Source organism: Lithobates pipiens, unplaced genomic scaffold (genome assembly GCF_037356315.1).
Source record: "Lithobates pipiens isolate NorthernLeopardFrog02 unplaced genomic scaffold, aLitPip1_a1.2 Scaffold_8, whole genome shotgun sequence".
Classification (NCBI taxonomy): domain Eukaryota; kingdom Metazoa; phylum Chordata; class Amphibia; order Anura; family Ranidae; genus Lithobates; species Lithobates pipiens.
This window is the reverse complement of record NW_027507903.1, coordinates 671,127,829-671,147,352: the sequence shown is the minus strand read 5'-3', so window position 1 is coordinate 671,147,352 and position 19,524 is coordinate 671,127,829. Positions and strand designations below refer to the sequence as shown.

Here is a 19,524-nt window from a genome sequence, read left to right as displayed (position 1 = left end):
TGTGAACCCAGCCTTAGTGACACTGGCGACGGGGGGTGATCACGGGGTTAAACCTTTATTGGGGGGGTTAGGGGGGTACATTAGAACTAAAGGGGGCTAACTCTAACTGCCCTAACAGTTATTACAGTCACAAATGACACCAATGCAAAAAAAAAAAAAAAAAAAAATGACATTGGTGTCACTGTGACTGGGGGGCAGGGGTAATTGGGGGGGTGATCGGGGGGTAAAGGGGGGGTGTGAGTGTGCCTGGCATGTTCTACTGTGTGTGTAGAGTGTTGGTGCAACTCACTGATCCGCTCTCCTCCGTGTCGGAACGAAAAATACCGACACGGAGGAGAGAATACATCACTTCCTCTCCTGTGTTTACATTACAGGAGAGGAAGTGATGTCACGGGGGATTTCCATTCGTCGAGAGCGATCGCGAGGGGGTGGCCATGAATGAATGGCCGCCCCCTCATCCCGGATCGCTCTCGAAGGAATGCCGACCGCCGCAGGCACCGGGGGGGGGCCCGATCGGGCCCCCCACCCGCGGGCAGGCAGGGACTTATATATACGCCCATATGCCTGCCCGTGCCATTCTGCCGACGTATATCGTCGTGCGGCGGTCGGCAAGTGGTTAAAAAAAAAATGGGCATTTTATTGTGTTTTGTGTGCACTAAAATGTAGCTAGTGTATGTTGTTTTTTTTCTTGAAAAATAGAGATTTTTATGAATATTTATGCAAATATCACGTGACATAAAACAGGAGCCTCCGCTTTCAGGAAAACATAATAATGTATAACCTGATCACATTGCCCGGATATTTTCCTGTGGGGTCCCCAGTATTTATATGAAGGTCTATGTTCTTCTTTTAAGGTGACCTTGTAAGGACAATACAAAGTCAATATGGATGATCTTGAAATACGGAGTATGAAGAATACAGAAAACGTCAAAGGTAAGTTATTATAATTTAGGGGTATACTCTTCATCCATTCTATAGCCCATCCCCCCCCCCATAGGAGCCGCTGGTGAATTGGGAACCCCCCCACCCTGCACAATCAGGCACACCCAACTTCCACATACTCGCATGAGGCAGAAAACAGTCCAGCAGATTTTTTTTTTATATATATTAGGGGTTAATAAACTTGGATGGGATGATTATGGGGCACTCATTAACCCCCTCTATACCGGGCACTTACACCCCCTTCCTGCCCAGGCCATTTTTCAGCTTTTAGCGCTCTCACACTTTGAATGACAATTGCCGCGGTCGTGCTACACTGTACCCATAGGATATTTTTTAAATTTTCTTCACACAAAATAGAGCTTTGTTTTGGTGGTATTTAATCACTGCTGGGTTTTTTACTAAAAAAAAAAAAAAAAAAATAAAAGGCCAAAAATTTAGAAATAAATAAAATAATGTTTTTAAAATTTTTGTCTGTAAATTTTGTAAATAAGTAATTTTTCTCCTTTACTGATTTGCGCTGATGAGGCTGCACTGATGGGCACTGATTAGGTGGCACTGATGAGCACTGATAGGTGGCACTGATGGGCACCGATAGGCAGCATGGATAGGTGGCACTGATGAGCACTGATTAGCTGGCACTGATGAGGAGGCACTAATGTGGCACTGATGAGCACTGATAGGTGGCACTGATAGACAGCACTGATAGGTGGCACTGGTAGGCACCGATAGTCGGCACAGATAGGTGGCACTGATAGGTGGGCAGATAGGTGGCATGGATAGGTGGCACTGATAGGTGGCACCGCTGGGCATGGATAGGCGGCAGTGATAGGCGACACTGATAGGGGGCACTGATAGGCGGCATGGATAGGCTGCACTAATGGATACTGATTCGGTGGCACTGATGAGCACTGACAGGTGGCACTGATAGACTGCACTGATGGGCACTGATTAGCTGGCACTGATGAGGAGGCACTAATATGTGGCACTGAGGCAGCATGGATAGGTGGCACTGATGAGCACTGATAGGTGGGCAGATAGGTATCATGGATAGGCGGCGCTGATAGGTGGCACCCCTGGGCATGGCTAGGCGGCAGTGATAGGCAACACTGATGGGAATTGATAGGTGGCACTGGTAGGCACCCATAGGCGGCACAGATAGGTGGCACTGATGAGCACTGATAGGTGGGCATATAGGTGGCACGGATAGGTGGCACCAATGGGCATGGCTAGGCGGCAGTGATAGGCGACACTGATGGGCACTGATGGAGGGCAATGATAGGCGGCATGGATAGGCTTCACTAATGGATACTGATTAGGTGGCACTGATGAGAAGGCACTAATGTGTGGCACTGATGAGCACTGATAGGTGGCACTGATAGATGGCACTGATGGGCACTGATAGGTGGCACTGGTAGGCACTGAAAGGCAGCACAGATAGGTGGCACTGATGGGCATTGATGAGTGGCACTGATGGATGACACTGATGGGCATTGATGGGCAGCATTGATGGGCAGCACTGATAGGCGGCACTAATAATCAGCACTGTCTGGCATCGCTAATGGGCACTGATTGGTGGCACTTGTGGGCACTGGTGGACACTGATTGCTGGCACTGGTGGGCACTGATTGCTGGCACTGGTGGGTACTGGTGGGCATTGATTGCTGGCACGTTTTCTGCCCCAGCGCAAGATCGGCCGTCCTGGGACAACGTTATATGATGTTGTCCCAGGACGAGAGCTACTTTTGCCCCTCTGCCCCTCCGTCACTTGATGGTGAGTGGGCGGACATGTGGTTAAGTCAGATTAAGCAAAAGCCCTTTACTGGGCTCACTGGCCCCTTTGGTGTGCAGAGAAAACGTCCCAGTGTCCAACTAACCTTCCTATGGCTACTGATCCCAGCACCACCTCTTCTGACACTGCCAGCCCGCCAGGCTGCAGCTGCCCCTTTCACTATCACCCCTGGCTACTTCCCACAGTCCACCTCCACTGCCTCACTCAGCATCCACCTGTGACAGACCTAGCTGGGACCGAGGCTCTTGGAGGGGACAGAATGCGAGCCTCTTGCCTTGTGATTATGTGCCCTGGCATTTGGGGGAACAGTGCTCTTTGTGAGCTGTATGCCTGGGGACCCCTGAGGTGGTGTTACTTGGATTCAGGTCCATGTCCTCCCGAAGACACACAGACTCTGGATATGTAAATGCCATGTTAGCAATAGACTGAATCACACTATTGGGACACAAACTCTTAGATGCTAATGTCATCACCTCCAGCCACCTGTCTGTCTTGTATAATGTAAATGAGTCTAGTCTGGCTTGACACAGATTCTAAAGAGTATTTCACCTATTGTTGTTTTGTTGTTTGTGCTAATTAACCTCCTCCCGCCCGCCCTATAGCCGAATGACGGCCTTAGAGCGGGCGGCTTCCTTCGCCTGGCCGTCCCTGGACGGCCTGGTGTTTACTTCCGCAATGCGCGCCGCCGGGGGCGCGCATCGCGGAAGTATTGTATTTGCCGTGCCTCCCGGAGACAGGCAAATACAGATCGCCGTGAACGGCCAATCAAAGCGGCCGTTCACAGCGCGATCGCAGCTGCCAATGGGAGATGATCTCATATGTAAACATATGAGATCATCTCCCATTGCCGTGTCTCTCCCTCCTCACACAGAGTCAGCGTGTGAGGAGGGAGAGCGATCTATGTGTCAGCCCCAGTGCCAGTGTCAGCCCCAGTGCCAGTGCTATCTGTCAGCCCAGTGCCATCTGTCAGCCCAGTGCCATCTGTCAGCCCAGTGCCATCTGCCAGTAGTGCCAGTGCCGCCAGTGCCACCTGCCAGCCCCAGTGCCGTCAGCCCCAGTGCCGTCAGCCCCAGTGCCGCCAGCGCCAGTGCCACCTGCCAGCGCCAGTGCCGCCCGTCAGCCCCAGTGCTGCCCGTCAGCCCCAGTGCCGCCCGTCAGCCCCAGTGCCGCCCGTCAGCCCCAGTGCCGTCAGTGCCGTCAGCCCCAGTGCCGTCAGTGCCGTCAGCCCCAGTGCCGTCAGTGCCGTCAGCCCCAGTGCCGCCAGTGCCGTCAGCCCCAGTGCCACCTGCCAGTGCCACCTGCCAGCACCAGTGCCACCTGCCAGTGCCACCTGCCAGTGCCATCCGTCAGCCCCAGTGCCGTCAGCTCCAGTGCTGCCAGTGCCAGCGCCAGTGCCACCTGCCAGCGCCAGTGCCACCTGCCAGTGCCAGTGCAATCGTCAGCCCCAGTTCCAGTGCCGCCATTGCCACCTGCCAGTGCCACCTGCCACCACCAGTGCCGCCAGTGCCAGTCCTGCCAGTGCCACTTGCTAGTGCCACCTGCCAGTGCCACCCGCCAGCGCCAGTGCCACCCGCCAGCGCCAGTGCCATCCGTCAGCCCCAGTGCCGTCAGCCCCAGTGCCGCCAGCCCCAGTACCAGTGCCACGTGCCAGTGCCACCTGCCAATGCCAGTTCCACCTGCCAGCGCCAGTGCCACCTGCCAGCGCCAGTGCCACCTGCCAGCGCCAGTGCCATCCGTCAGCCCCAGTGCCACCTGCCAGTGCCAGCGCCACCTGCCAGCGCCAGTGCCATCTGCCAGCCGCAGTGCCATCTGCCAGCCCCATTTGCCAGAGCAATTAGCCAGAGCAAATAGCCAGCACCATCTGCCAGTGCCATCTGCCAGTGCCAGCCCCAGTGCCAGCCCCAGCGACATCTGCCAGCGACATCTGCCAGCGACATCTGCCAGCCCCATCTGCCAGCCCCATCTGCCAGCCCCATCTGTCAGCCCCATCTGCCTCCAGTGCCATCTGCCTCCAGTGCCATCTGCCTCCAGTGCCATCTGTCAGTGCCACGTGTCGTCAGTGCCACGTGGGGTCACTTTGTGGGCATTTCCATTGTCCTGGTGCTCCAGGGCCTTCAAAACTGTAATAGGTGGTTGAGAAATAAGATGTGTAATTTATGCTCCTAGAACGCCTGATGGTGCTATTTCAATATTGGGCCTCTGTATGTGGTCAGGCTGTGTAAAAGTCTCACACATTTGGTATCGTTATACTCAGGAGGAGTAGTAGAACGTATTTTGGGGTGTCATTTTTGCTATGTACATGCTATGTGTTGGAAATATCTTATAAATGGACAACTTTGCGTAAAAAAAATGCGTTTTCATTTTTTTTCCACATTTTCCCAAAACTTCTGGAAAAAAAATGAACCATTCAAACGACTCATTATGCCTCATAGATTATACGTTGGGGTGTTAGCTTTCCAAAATGGGGTCACTTTGTGGGCATTTCCATTGTCCTGGTGCTCCAGGGCCTTCAAAACTGTAATAGGTGGTTGAGAAATTAAATGTGTAATTTATGCTCCTAGAACGCCTGATGGTGCTATTTCAATATTGGGCCTCTGTATGTGGCCAGGCTGTGTAAAAGTCTCACACATTTGGTATCGTAATACTCGGAAGGAGTAGCAGAACGTATTTTGGGGTGTCATTTGTGGTATACACATGCCATGTGAGAGAAATAACCTATTACATTGAAAATTTTGTGAGAAAAAAAAAATCTTAATTTTGCAAAGAATTGTGGGAAAAAGATGACAACATCAAAAACCTCACCATGCATCTTAGTAAATACCTTGGAATGTCTACTTTCAAAAAAGGGGTCATTTGGGGGGTATTTGTACTTTCCTGACTTGTTCGGGTCGCAAGAAATGAGATAGGCCACCAGTACATCAGGTGTGATCAATTTTGTGCGATTCACACCACAGATTGTAGACTCTCTAACTTTCACAAAAGACCAAATAATATCCACTAATTTGGGTTATTTTTACCAAAGATATGTAGCAGTATAAATTGTGGCCAAAATTTATGAAAAAAAAATTATAATTTGCAAAATTTTATCACAGAAACAAAGAAATATGCGTTTTTTTTCAAAATTTTCGGTCTTTTTTCATTTATAGCGCAAAAAATAAAAACCCCAGAGGTGATCAAATACCACCAAAAGAAAGCTCTATTTGTGGGAAAAAAAGGACACAAAATTAATTTGGGTACAGTGTTGCATGACTGAGTAATTGTCATTGAAATTGTGAGAGCACCAAAAGCTGAAAATTGGTCTGGTCAGGAAGGGTGTTTAAGTGCCCAGTAAGCAAGTGGTTAAACTGCAATTGAATTGTTAGTGAGCTAGGAGCCGAAAAGTCTTATCCCTCAGTCAACTAGTCTGAGTGTTGATTTAGATAGTTAGCTCATGCTAATTAGGATAGGTTTTAGTCACCCCGCTGTATATATTTTGTGGGAGATCACAAATAAAGGTCATTCCTGATGTCCTCCAAGACTGGTGTCGTCTAGTTCTTGGGGGTTCCTATAGCCAGATCCATTGGACTTGTGTTCCAGGACTTAGGAAGTGGTATACTGACGGAAGCACTCAATCGGAGTGTGTGGGATCGGTTCCGTCACACCACCCATCTGTCTTCTCCCTGGAGATCTCTCTGACGTGTTACCTGGTCCCTGCTGTCCTCACTCCTGTTCCTGTGCCTCTGGAAACGACTCCTCGTCGTGTCTTGAGAGGATTCCTCCAACACCCGAGCCAAAGGCCAGAGGTCACACCGCCCAGACAAGAGGACTATCCTCAAGGGACACCAACAGTCTCCTCACTGCTCTATCTCCATCTTCCACCTGACTGCACACCGCCCCTGCCGGCCTGACTCTGAGTATTTAAGAGGGGCCTACCCCCAGCCAGCCCATTTTGCTGGGGATTGGCTGGGGCCCTCCTGAATACTCCTACCCCCCCATTCTTCTGGAAGCTTCTCCAAGGTTACAGCAAGTAGGGGAAGGTAGGAGAGGCGCTGCCCGATAAGTCATCCAGCCTCCCTGGATCACTAACCCTGACCCAGATTCAGTCCAGGTTTGGCTGCCTGTCAAGTCAAGCAATTACCTACACTACAAAAAAAAAACTATTTAAATTTCTAGCACACAAGAAGGTGCTACACATTATAGACAGACCCGAGTCTCCATTTATAGGACATACTGTATGTCTAATAATACTGCTATACTGGATCTATAAACCAGATCAACCAATCAGATACCACCTCTTATTATATCTGTATAGAGGTAATAACAGCCAGCATCTCATTGGTTGTCATGCTTCAGTATATATTTCACACATAATTACAATATATTTGATATCATTTAATGAAATATATGTTTTACTAGCATGCCATATCGATACACTATATTACCAAAAGTATTGGGACACCTGCCTTTACACACACATGAATTTTAATGGCATCCCAGTCTTAGTCCGTAGGGTTCAATATTGAGTTGGCTCACCCTTTGCATATAACAGCTTCAACTCTTCTGAGAAGGCCGTCCACAAGGTTTAGGAGTGTGTCTATGGGAATGTTTGACCATTCTTCCAGAAGCGCATTTATGAGGTCAGGCACTGATGTTGGACGAGAAGGCCTGGCTCGCAGTTTCCGCTCTAATTCATCCCAAATGTGATCTATCAGGTTGAGGTCAGGACTCTGTGCAGGCCAGTCAAGTTCCTCTATCCCAAACTCACTCATCCATGTCTTTATGGACCTTGCTTTGTGCACTGGTGCGTAGTCATGTTGGAACAGAAAGGGGCCATCACCAAACTGTTCCCACAATGTTGGGATCATGAAATTGTCCAAAACTTCTTGGTATGCTGACGCCTTAAGAGTTCCCTTTATTGGAACTAAGGGGCCAACCCCTGAAAAACAACCCCCACACCATAATCCCCTCTCAACCAAATGATTGCACACCAGTGCACAAAGCAAAGTCCATAAAGACATGGACGAGTGAGTTTGGGGTGGAGGAACTTGACTGGCCTGCACAGAGTTCTGACATCAACCCGATAGAACACCTTTGGGATGAATTAAAGTGGAGACTGCGAGCCAAGCCTTCTCTTCCAACATCAGTACCTGACCTCACAAGTGCACTTCTGGATGAATGGTCCAACATCCCCATAGACACACTCCTAAACCTTGTGGACGGCCTTCCCAAGGAGTTGAAGCCGTTATAGCTACAAAGGGTGGGCCAACTCAATATGGAACCCTACGGACTAAGACCGGGATGCCATTAAAGTTCATGTGCGTGTAAAGGCAGGTGTCCCAATCCTTTTGGTGATATAGTGTGTATACAGTTATAGTAGATAAGAGTAGGTTATTATATGGTCTAATAGTGAATTCTAGTGGAAGATATAGGATACAGCAGATTATCACATCAATGTCATAGTCACCCAATATAAGAGATTTGGTGGAGCACACAGATGATCCGAGATGAATATAAAATGTCTTTATGTGAGATAAGAATTCTGGAGGATTATTATACTGGCTGATACAGGCAGGATTATTCACTATCCTCTCTGTCTGTAGAGATTCCGGCTGCCAGGAGTACAAAGTACCGGGTGATACTGATCCTGGGGGTCCTCCTAATAGTGGCCTTCCTTGTTGTGGTCATCCTCACCGGTCTCCTCTTCACTTACTGTGAGTATCTCTATTATAACCATCATTTATGTTGACTCAGTTATTGTAAAATGTTGCAACACTTATAATATTTTTAGTCTTCTTTGGCAATTCCATATCAGTAGTTCGATAGCCAGGCTGACTTATAAACAAAGTGGGAAGAATGGCACACCTCATTCACACTCACACACAAGTCTTCTATCTCTGGGTTCTCACAAGATAAGAATTACAAACGTCTATCTCGGTGGTACAGGGATCCAGTCACGGTACACAAAATGTATCCCCAATTAGACATGTGCACTGACAAAAAATTGGTTAATTTTCGTTTTAGTTTCATTCGTTTTTTTTGCTTTTTTCAGAAATTCGGAAAATCGAAAATTCGGAAATTCAAACATTCGAAAATTTGAAAATTCTGAAATTTCGGGAATATTCACACTTCAATTTTTAGGATTTCCAAATTTAGAATTTTTGGATTTCCAAATTTCAGGATCTCTGAATTTTCGGATTTTCAGAATTCCAAATTTTCGGATTTTCGGAACTCCGAATTTTCAGATTTTCGGAATTCGGGAATTCAAACATTTGAAAGTCCAAAAATGTGAAAATCTGAAAATAAGAAAGAAAATCAGTTTAATTAATTACTAACTATTAAATTAGTGAGTACGAATTTATCCGAAGTTACAAATTATCTGAAATAACGAATGCCACATCTAAACAAATGGAATGGAACAAATTAATAATAAATAATTAATAATAATAAAACGGTTTTATTATTATTTTTAGATTGTTACATTCCATTTGGTTCGATGCGGCATTTGTTATTTCAGATAATTCGTAATTTCGGATAAATTTGTATTCGTTATGTTCACAGACAAATTTGAAAGGGAATTCCAATACCTATAATTTAATAGTTATTTAATATTTAGAATTAAACATATTTTCTTTATATTTTTCTGATTTTCGAATTTTTTAATTTCCTTCAGAAAACTTCTGAAAATTCGGAATTACAAAAATCCGAAATTCGTAAATCCAAAATTCGGAAATCCGAAAATTGGAAATTCTAAAATCTGAAATTTCGAAATTCGTAAATTCATAAATTTGGAAATTTTGGAAATTCGTAATTTTGCAAATTTGGAAATTCGGAAATTCGGAAATTTTGGAAATTGAAAAATTTGGAAATTCGGAATGAACAAATTTGTCAAAATTCGTTAAACGAATTGGGAACTAAACGAATTGCACATGTCTATCCCCGATACTTTGGATGTTTGCTGGAGCTGTCACAGAAGACCTCCATGTGTGGTGGGAATCTGACCGAGTTCGCCCTTTCTGAAACCAGGTTTTTGACATGTGCAATGATATATATAATGTCTCTCTTGTTCCCTCTCCTAAGGTGCCCCTCCTATCCATCCTACAGGCCCAATTAATTATCATAAAAATGTCTTATCAGTTTCCTTCTATCTGCAGCCCATCATGTCATAACGCAGCATTGGAAAACAGAAGTCACCCCCTCCCCACCAACAGCAGATGGATAGTAGGGATGAGCCGGATGTCCGAGTGTTCGCCTGTTCACCGAACAGCGAACAATATGCAGTGTTTGGGGCAAATTCCAAAGCTGTCGCAACACCGTTAAAGTCTATGAGACACTAACTTGAAAAATCAGGGACATACTAAAACATTTAATGTGAAAAGTGCCTAAACCTCAATCAATTGCCCTGAAACTTTGCACATCCTAAGTTTTTACCTTTCCAAACCCATCCAAGAAGTTTCATGCGATTCAGTGTTCCACAAGGCAAACTAGGGACATTAAGCTTGTTTTTTGGGGAGCTTAATGTGGCTTTATGTACAAAAAAGACCTTAAATGTCCCCCAAACTTCACATAATATTATGAAAATGTCAGCTCATTTGGTTAATCACACCAAAAGTTATTCCCGTTAAGCTATATTTTACAATGCTAAAACATTTAATGTGAAAATGGCTTAATGTAGCTTAACGTGTAATAAAGTGCCTAAACCTAAATCAATTGCCCTGAAACTTTGCACAGGCTACGATCTCAACTTCTCAAACCTATCCAAGAAGTTTCCTGTTCCACAAGGTAAACTAGGGATATTAAGCTTGTTTTTTGGGGAGCTTAATGTGGCTTAACCACTTGAGGACCGCCGTATTGCCATTGTACGTCAGCACAATGGCACAGGCAGGCATAATCACGTACATCTACGTGATTGCCTTCCAGCGGGTGGGGGGTCCGATCGGACCCCCTCCCGCTGGTTACGGCGGTCCGATTCGGTCCAGGAGCGCTCCGTGATGAGGGGATGGCCGTTGGTTTTCGGCCACCCCCTCTGGATCGCTCCTGGCCAATGAGAAGCTTCCTCCCCTGTGTATTGTTTACACAGGAAGGAGGAAGTGATGTCATTCTCCTCGGGGCGGTCTTTTTGACCGGACTACGAGGAGAACAGTAAAAGTAAGTGTGCACCAACACTACACTGACATGTAGGTACACACAGGCACACAAACCCCCCCCGATCCCCCCCCGATCGCCCCCCGCCCCCCCTCCCCCCCCAGTCACAGTGTCACTGATTGCATTGATCATTTCTTTACTGATCAATGCATTCAGTGTCAGTTGTGACAGTAAAAACTGTCAGGACAGTTAGTGTTAGGTCCAGGGTAGCCCCCTATCACCCCCCAATAAAGATTTAACCCCCTGATTGCCCCTAGAGTTAACCCTTTCACCCCCTTTTGCCAGTGTCACTAAGCGATCATTTTTCTGATCGCTGCATGTGTCGCTAGTGTCGCTAGGTAGCTAGTTATTTTTTTAGGTTCACCGCCAGGTTTTTATATCGCTAGGTACCCCGATATACTACCCAATAATGTTTTTAACCCCCTGATTGCCGCTAGTTAACCCTTTCACCCCCTTTTGCCAGTGTCACTAAGCGATCGTTTTTCTGATCGCTGCATTAGTGTCGCTACAGTCGCTAGGTAGCTAGTTATTTTTTTAGGTTCACCGCCAGGTTTTTATAGCGCTAGGTACCCCGATATACTACCCAATAATGTTTTTAACCCCCTGATTGCCGCTAGTTAACCCTTTCACCCCCTTTTGCCAGTGTCACTAAGCGATCATTTTTCTGATCGCTGCATGTGTCGCTAGGTAGCTAGTTATTTTTTTAGGTTCACCGCCAGGTTTTTATATCGCTAGGTACCCCGATATACTACCCAATAATGTTTTTAACCCCCTGATTGCCGCTAGTTAACCCTTTCACCCCCTTTTGCCAGTGTCACTAAGCGATCGTTTTTCTGATCGCTGCATTAGTGTCGCTACAGTCGCTAGGTAGCTAGTTATTTTTTTAGGTTCACCGCCAGGTTTTTATAGCGCTAGGTACCCCGATATACTACCCAATAATGGTTTTAACCCCCTGATTTCCGCTAGTTAACCCTTTCACCCCCTTTTGCCAGTGTCACTAAGCGATAATTTTTCTGAACGCTGCATCAGTGTCGCTAGTGTCGCTAGGTAGCTAGTTATTTTTTTAGGTTCACCGCCAGGTTTTTATAGCGCTAGGTACCCCGATATACTACCCAATAATGGTTTTAACCCCCTGATTGCTGCTAGTTAACCCTTTCACCCCCTTTCACCAGCGATCACAGTATAAGTGTCACTGGTGACGCTGGTTAGCCAGTTAGTTATTTAGATTCCCCGTCAGGTTTTTATATAGCGCCAGGGACCCCCATATACTACCTAATAAAAATTTGAACCCCCTGATTGCCCCTAGTTAACCCTTTCACCACTGATCACCGTATAAGTGTTACGGGTGACTCTGGTTAGTTTGTTTTTTATAGCATTTTATATTCAAATCCGGAAGGCAGTGCTTGGTTTTCGGGGTCCCGTACGTGGCTAGGCTCCCAAAAAGTCCCCCACATGTGGTATCCCCGTACTCGGGAGAAGCAGCAGAATTTATTTTGGGGTGTAATTTGACTTCTGCCCATAGCATGTGTGAGCAATATATCATTTAGTGACAACTTTGTGCAAAAAAAAAAAAGTTTGTAATATTCCCGCAACTTTTGGCAAAATATAAAATATTCCATGGACTCAACATGCCTCTCAGTAAATAGCTTGGGGTGTCTACTTTCCAAAATGGGGTCATTTGGGGGGGTTTTGTGCTATTTTGGCATTTTATGGCCTTCGAAACTGTGATAGGTAGTGAGGAGTTAAATCAAAAATTTGCACCCTTAGAAATCCTGAAGGTGGTGATTGGTTTTCGGGGTGCCGTGCGCGACTAGACTCCCAAAAAGTCCCACACATGTGGTATCCCCGTACTCGGGAGAAGCAGCAGAATGTATTTTGGGGTGCAATTCCACATATAACCATGGCATGTGTGAGCAATATATCATTTTTTTTTTTTTGTCATTATTCAATCCCTTAGGACAAAAAAAATAAATATTCAATGGGCTCAACATACCCATCAGCAATTTCCTTGGGGTGTCTACTTTCCAAAATGGGGTCATTTGGGGGGGATTTGTACTGCCCTGCCATTTTAGCACCTCAAGAAATGAGATCGGCAGTCATAAATTAAAAGTTGTGTAAATTCCACAAAATGTACTCTAGTTTGTAGACGCTATAACTTTTGCGCAAACCAAAAAATATACGCTTATTGACATTTTTTTTACTAAAGACATGTGGCTGAATAAATTTTGCCCTCAATGTATGACTAAAATTTAGTTTATTCGATTTTTCTTATAACAAAAAGAAGAAAATATCTTTTTTTTTCAAAATTTTCGCTCTTTTTCCATTTATATCGCAAAAAAAAAAAATCGCAGAGGCAATCAAATACCATCAAAAGAAAGCTCTATTTGTGGGAAGAAAAGGACGCAAATTTCGTTTGGGTGCAATATTGCATGACCGCGCAATTACCAGTTAAAGCAGCGCAGTGCGAAATTGCAAAAAGACCTCTGGTCCTTAAGGTGTTTATTGGTCCGGAGCTGAAGTGGTTAATGTACAAAAAAGACCTTAAATGTTAACCAAATGTTCCCCCAAACCTCTCACAATAGAAGATTCTATCAATGCCAACATAGTCTGAAAATTTCAGCTCATTTGGTAAATCGCATCAAAAGTTATTCACGTTAAGCTAAATTTTACAATGCTAAAACATTTAATGTAAAGAGCTTAACATATCATAATGTGCCTTGACCTCAATCAATCGTCTTGAAACTTTGCACAGCCTAAGTTCTCAACTTCCCAAACCTATCCAAGAATTCCAGATCATTTGGTAAATCACCCCAAAAGTTATTCACATTTAACCATTTTTTTTATAATCCTTAACCAGTTGCAGACTTTGGGCACACTAGACACACCCAAAAAAATTTCATTAGTGTACACAGATCATGTCTAGTACATCCAGTCCTTCTGCTCTGCTGCCGGGACGCTTCCCTGTCTCAGTACCCAACAATTCAGCAGGAGCTGTCAAAAAAAAGAAGCAGGCTGGCAATGTTTATCAACAACCACATCACAGAAAGTTACATTGAAACATTTTATCAATTGTAACTTTCTGTGTTTTGCATTCGCAGATCAAAGGGATGAACTTCGATTTGCAGGTGAAGAGAGTTAAAGCAACCTTGACAAGTAAAAAAAAAAAAAAAACTCTAATTAAATGTAGAGGCGGCTCCTGAAGAGCACGCGCTATGCATTTTTTTCAAAGTTAAAGTTAATCCTGAACTACAGTTTGGTTTGGGTACAATTGTCTAAATTTAGACTTCAGCATCAGTCTGACTGGACTGTGATATGTTCAGCCTGGCCACAGGGGGCACTGTCTCTTCTGGCAGGTATGGAACTATGGTCTTGTTAGGTGCTTGAGTTACTCTCTCTCGGAGCCCGCCCAGTGGGAGTGGCGCTATCGCTGTGCTTTCTGGGAGAGGGTATTTAAGATGCGGACGTCACGTGGTTCGGCGGTCCGGTCCAGAATGATGTACTGACTTCATGGCCCTGGTCCTCCTGACCAGCCCCCAGGAAGGCTATGGCCTGGGGTGCGGATCCACCCGATTTTGATGCCTCTGGGCTGGCTAGCCTGAGGCAAGGAAACTAAAGGAGTATTCTGAGGTGGTTGGGTGCCGTCTCCAGTTTGGGAGAGACCCAGTGACCTCAAGCAATCCAGGGGCGGACTCTTCATAAGAAGGCCACATACGGGTTGGTTTCTTAGTAAGAGCCTGGAAGGGCTGAAGTACCCGAGAGAATCCGGTCTCGTGGATATTGCCAAGTTGGCTGAAAGATCCAGGTATCCTACGAGTGTTTTTCAAGTTTATTTTTCCCTACATGTTCTACAACAACGTCTGTGGCAGAGACTTGTTCCTGAGTAAGCACCTTGTTGGCTGCTAGACCTTGTGAGAGAGGGACTGTCCAACCTGAGTGATCATCCATTTGCGAATGGCTATTCTCTGGATGCAGTCAAAGTAAGCAAGTTCTTCAACATTTTAACTTTGACACTAATGCCGCGTACACACGACCAGACTTTTCGAGGGACTAAGTCTGACAGACTTTCGACGGAGTTCTGACGGAGTTCTGACAGAGTTCTGACAGAGTTCTGACGGACTTTCCGAATGAACGGACTTGGCCACACACAATCACACCAAAGTCCGACGGATTTGAACGTGATGACGTATGACTGGACTAGAATAAGGAAGTTCATAGCCAGTAGCCAATAGCTGCCCTAGCGTCGGTTTTAGTCCGTCAGACTAGCACACACACGAGCGGATTTCTGGGTCCGGCAGAGTTCTGTCGGAAAAATTTGAAACATGTTCCATTTCTAAAGTCTGTCAGACTTTTGCAAATCAAAAGTCCGCTGCAGCCCACACACGTTCGAATGGTCTGCCGGAATCATTCCGTCAGACTTTTGATGTTGAAAAGTCTGGTCGTGTGTACGGGGCATTAGAGTACCTGAATTCCTTTTCCAACCCTCTGATCCCAATTTAAGACACTGTTCATTGTCTACGTTTTGCAAATAAAATCCATTCAAGTGGATCTGTTGTCAGTGTCTCGAGTTACTGGACCATTTACCACGGGACACCCCTAGACGTGAAACGAGGAAAACGGAAGGCAACGGTAAGCCCAAATCTAACCAGCAGCTCCTTCGGGGGTAGTGCTACATAAATGTTCCTCTGTTGAACTCCTTATTAACCATTTAGTTTTCTCTAATTAGCACTGATTAACTCTATATTTTCCATCTATATTCTTTTCTATTTTATTAACTAATAGTTCAACTTTTTTCTGTTTTTTGTTTGCTTTGCTTATTAATATTTTTGACACCTTTTTACATATATATACAGAAAGAAAGAACAAAAATGCCCTTTGTTTAGTTTTATTACATTTAATTGTCTAAGGATTGCAAAAAAAAAATTATGTTGCAGGACAGTATTCACAAAAAGAAATCCTTGTTTGTCCTTAAAAAAAAAAAAAAAAATGCATGTATTACGTTGTTATCTTAAGTCAGGGGTTAGGCAAGCTCAGCACTCCAGCTGTGGTAAAACTACAAATCCCATCATGCCTCTGCTTCTAGGAGTCATGCCTGTGATTGTCAGGGTCTTGCAATGTCACCGCTGGATCTAAATGGGACTCAGGGTAGTGTTAGGGAGGCTGCTGCACACAGAAGACTTTGTATAAGCGTATATTGATTGGTTTGCACAAAAGTTATAGCGCTGACAAAATAGGGGATCGAAATATGGCATTTTTATTATTATATATTTTTTTTTACTATTAATGGTTGCGATCAGCGATTTTTATCCAGACTGTGACATTATGGTGGACACATCGGACAATTTTGACACATTTTTTGGGACCATTGGCATTTTTACAGCGATCAGTGCTATAAAAATGCACTGATTACTGTAAAAATGTCACTGGCAGGGAAGGGGTTAACACTAGGGGGCGATCAAGGAGTTAATTGTGTTCCCTCTGCATGTTCTAACTGAAGGGGGAATGGGACTTACTTGGAGAAATGACAGCTCGCTGCTTACATACACAGATCCAGGTTCTCAATGTGTCACGAGCGATCGCGGGTGCCCGGTGGTCACCGCGCCTGCCGGGCACTCGCCTAGTCTCCCGGGGGGCGAGCAGCAGGCGTGTGCGCAAGCCTCCGGTGGCGCACGCACGTCCCCGATGGCACACGCACGCCCCTAGTGGCCACAGCGCGAAGCGACGTAACATAGCGTCATTTCGGCCAGCCAAGCCATGCTGCCGCAGTAAAACTGCGGCGGCCGGTTGGCAATTGGTTAAGCTTGTTTTTTGGGGAGCTTAATCCGATCTGTCCACCACAATTTTGCAGTCCCGCTAAAATTGTCGCCATTACTAGTAACAAATAAATAAATAATAAAAATTCCATAAAAATACCATAAATCTATTTCCTATTTTGTAGGCGCTTTAACTTTTGCCCAAACCAATCAATATACGCTTAGGTTATTTTTTACAAAAAATATGTAGAATATATATTGGCCTAAACTGATGAAGAAATATTTTTTGACATTTTTTTTTGGGGGATATTTATTTTTCATTAAGGGGGCAAATCCTTCCAGGGCTGAATCAATAGCCTTTTATCTTTCCAACCCTATCCTGAATATGGATTTTGTTTTCCCACAAGGGAAACGAGTGACATCCAAAGGCAGGGAAGCCTGACATTTTGATCTCGGGCAGATCCTAGACCAGTGAAGGGCTGTGCGACCAAAGAAAGGTTTGGCACCAGTCATTTTAAGGACATTTTTAAATGCTTTATTGGAGAACTCAATAACTGACAAAAGGAATAGGGCTGAGAACATCCACAGCCAAACTAGATTAGAACATAACCCCAGACTCACCAGTCCCTTTCAGTATTCCACAGTGCAGAATCAATAGGAGCACAGGCTGGCACTGGGTATTAGAGAAACAGCTGAATGGGGAACAGACATAAGATCTTCATTAGGAGGGACACCAGACTTGCTCTTTAGGTCCTTTCCAGTAACAGATACCTCCAGTAGCCATCCAGCGTCTCTGGTTCTCCTCCTCAATCAGCATGTGATGCCTCTTCTAGGCTTGAGTCCTAGTCAAACCTTTTACACACTTGAGCATTCCCAACTCCAGGACAAGCCTGAATGTAGGCTGTATGAAGACTGAGCACATGGTCATTTTCCTAAGTATATATGCACTTCCCCAGCATGCACCACTGGCCAATAAACCCCTAGTGAATGTCTGGTGAGCCACACACACACACACACACATAATATTCCCCCATTGGCTGTCCCACAATATTGCCACTACACAGAAGGTGGTAGGGGCTTCACAAGCTTAATGTCACTCACTTGTTTTGTGGAAAACAAAAATCCATGAAACATCTAGGATAGGTTTGGCCAAGCTGAAAGCTAGGGTGGTGCAAAGTTTCAAGGCAATTGATTAAGGTTTAGGCATTTCATTGTAAGTTAAGCCCTATTAAGCTCCCCAAAATAACAAGCTTAAAGAGGAGAGCTGGTTTTGAAAAACATTTTTTAAAAGCAGGGCTGGACTGGGACAAAAATTTGGCCCTGGACTTCATCCAGACTGGCCCACTTTAATTTTGCAAACACGCAAAAAACAGTATATAAACTGTACGCAATTGCGCAAAAAAGCCCCCAGAGAGCCCCCTTACATCAGGGTCCCCAGAGAGGCCCCACTTACATCAGGGTCCCCAGAGAGGCCCCACTTACATCAGGCTCCCCAGAGAGCCTCCCCCTTACATCAGGGTCCCCATATAGCCTTCCCCTTACATCAGGGTCCCAGAGAGCCTCCCCTTACATCAGGGTCCCCATATAGCCTTCCCCTTACATCAGGGTCCCCAGAGAGCCTCCCCTTACATCAGGGTCCCCAGAGAGCCTTCCCCTTACATCAGGGTCCCCAGAGAGCCTTCCCCTTACATCAGGGTCCCAGAGAGCCTCCCCTTACATCAGGGTCCCCATATAGCCTTCCCCTTACATCAGGGTCCCCATATAGCCTTCCCCTTACATCAGGGTCCCCATATAGCCTTCCCCTTACATCAGGGTCCCCATATAGCCTTCCCCTTACATCAGGGTCCCCATATAGCCTTCCCCTTACATCAGGGTCCCCATATAGCCTTCCCCTTACATCAGGGTCCCCAGAGAGACCCTCTTACATTAGAGTCCCCAGAGATCATCTGCCTTGCATCAGGGTCCCCAGAGAGCCAACCCCTTACATCCGGGTCCCCACAGAGCCTCCCCCTTACATCCGGGTCCCCACAGAGCCCACATCCGGGTCCACAGAGAGCCCCTCCTTACATCAGGGTCACCAGAAAGAGGGCAGGTAGTGGGCCGGGACCCTGTGGTTGGGGACTCCTGGACTGACTCAGAGCTATAGCCCCAAAAGTCCCCCCCAGCGATGCCACTGGCTGTCACTGAAACCGGCCCACTGAGCCATCGGCCCACCGGGAAGCTCCCTATAGTCCCTATGGCCAGTACATGCCTGTTTAAAAGTGAGCAGCTGCAAACACTGTAGCTGCTGACTTTTAATAAGCACACTTACCTGTCCAGGGCGCCGCAATGTCGGCCGCCCGAGGCTGACCCGTCCCTCGGTCTCGGGTCCCGGCGCCGCCATTTTGCGTAAGGGAAACAGGCAGTGGAGCCTTGCGGCTTCACTGCTCGTTTCCTACTGCGCATGCGCGAGTCGCGCAGTGCTTTGTGAATGGGACACGCTGTGTTCTGGGACACACAGTTCCCAGAACACAGCGCGAAGTTGTGTGAAGTTTGGGGAAAATTGGTTAACATTTAAGGTCTTTTTTGTACATTAAGCCACATTAAGCTTCCCAAAAAACAAGCTTAATGTCCCTAGTTTGCCTTGTGGAACATTGAATGGCATGAAACTTCTTGGATATGTTTAGGAAGTTGAGATCTTAGGCTGTGTAAAGTTTCAGGGCAATCGATTGAGGTTTAAGCACTTTATTACATGGTTAGCTACATTAAGCTACATTAAGCCATCTTCACATTAAAGTGGAGGGCCACCCTGAAAAAAAAAATACATAAAAAATTTGGAAAAAATCTGAAAAAAAAATGATTTTTTTTTTTAACTTACCAGAAATGCCTGTTGCTAGGCACATCGTCCTAATCTGCCTCTTCCTCCTCCGCGGAGATCTTCTT

General features: G+C 45.8%; 1 protein-coding gene across 1 annotated transcript in view; it reads left to right on the top strand.

Moving 5' to 3' along the window:
* LOC143961938 (C-type lectin domain family 10 member A-like) overlaps positions 1–19,524 on the top strand; it is a 113,689-nt gene that overhangs the window by 39,474 nt on the left and 54,691 nt on the right. The window contains exons 2-3 of the mRNA XM_077471271.1: positions 855–933; positions 8,311–8,421. Of these exons, the coding sequence (XP_077327397.1) occupies positions 885–933; positions 8,311–8,421 (160 nt within the window). The 5' untranslated portion in view covers positions 855–884. The remainder of the gene's footprint in view (positions 1–854; positions 934–8,310; positions 8,422–19,524) is intronic.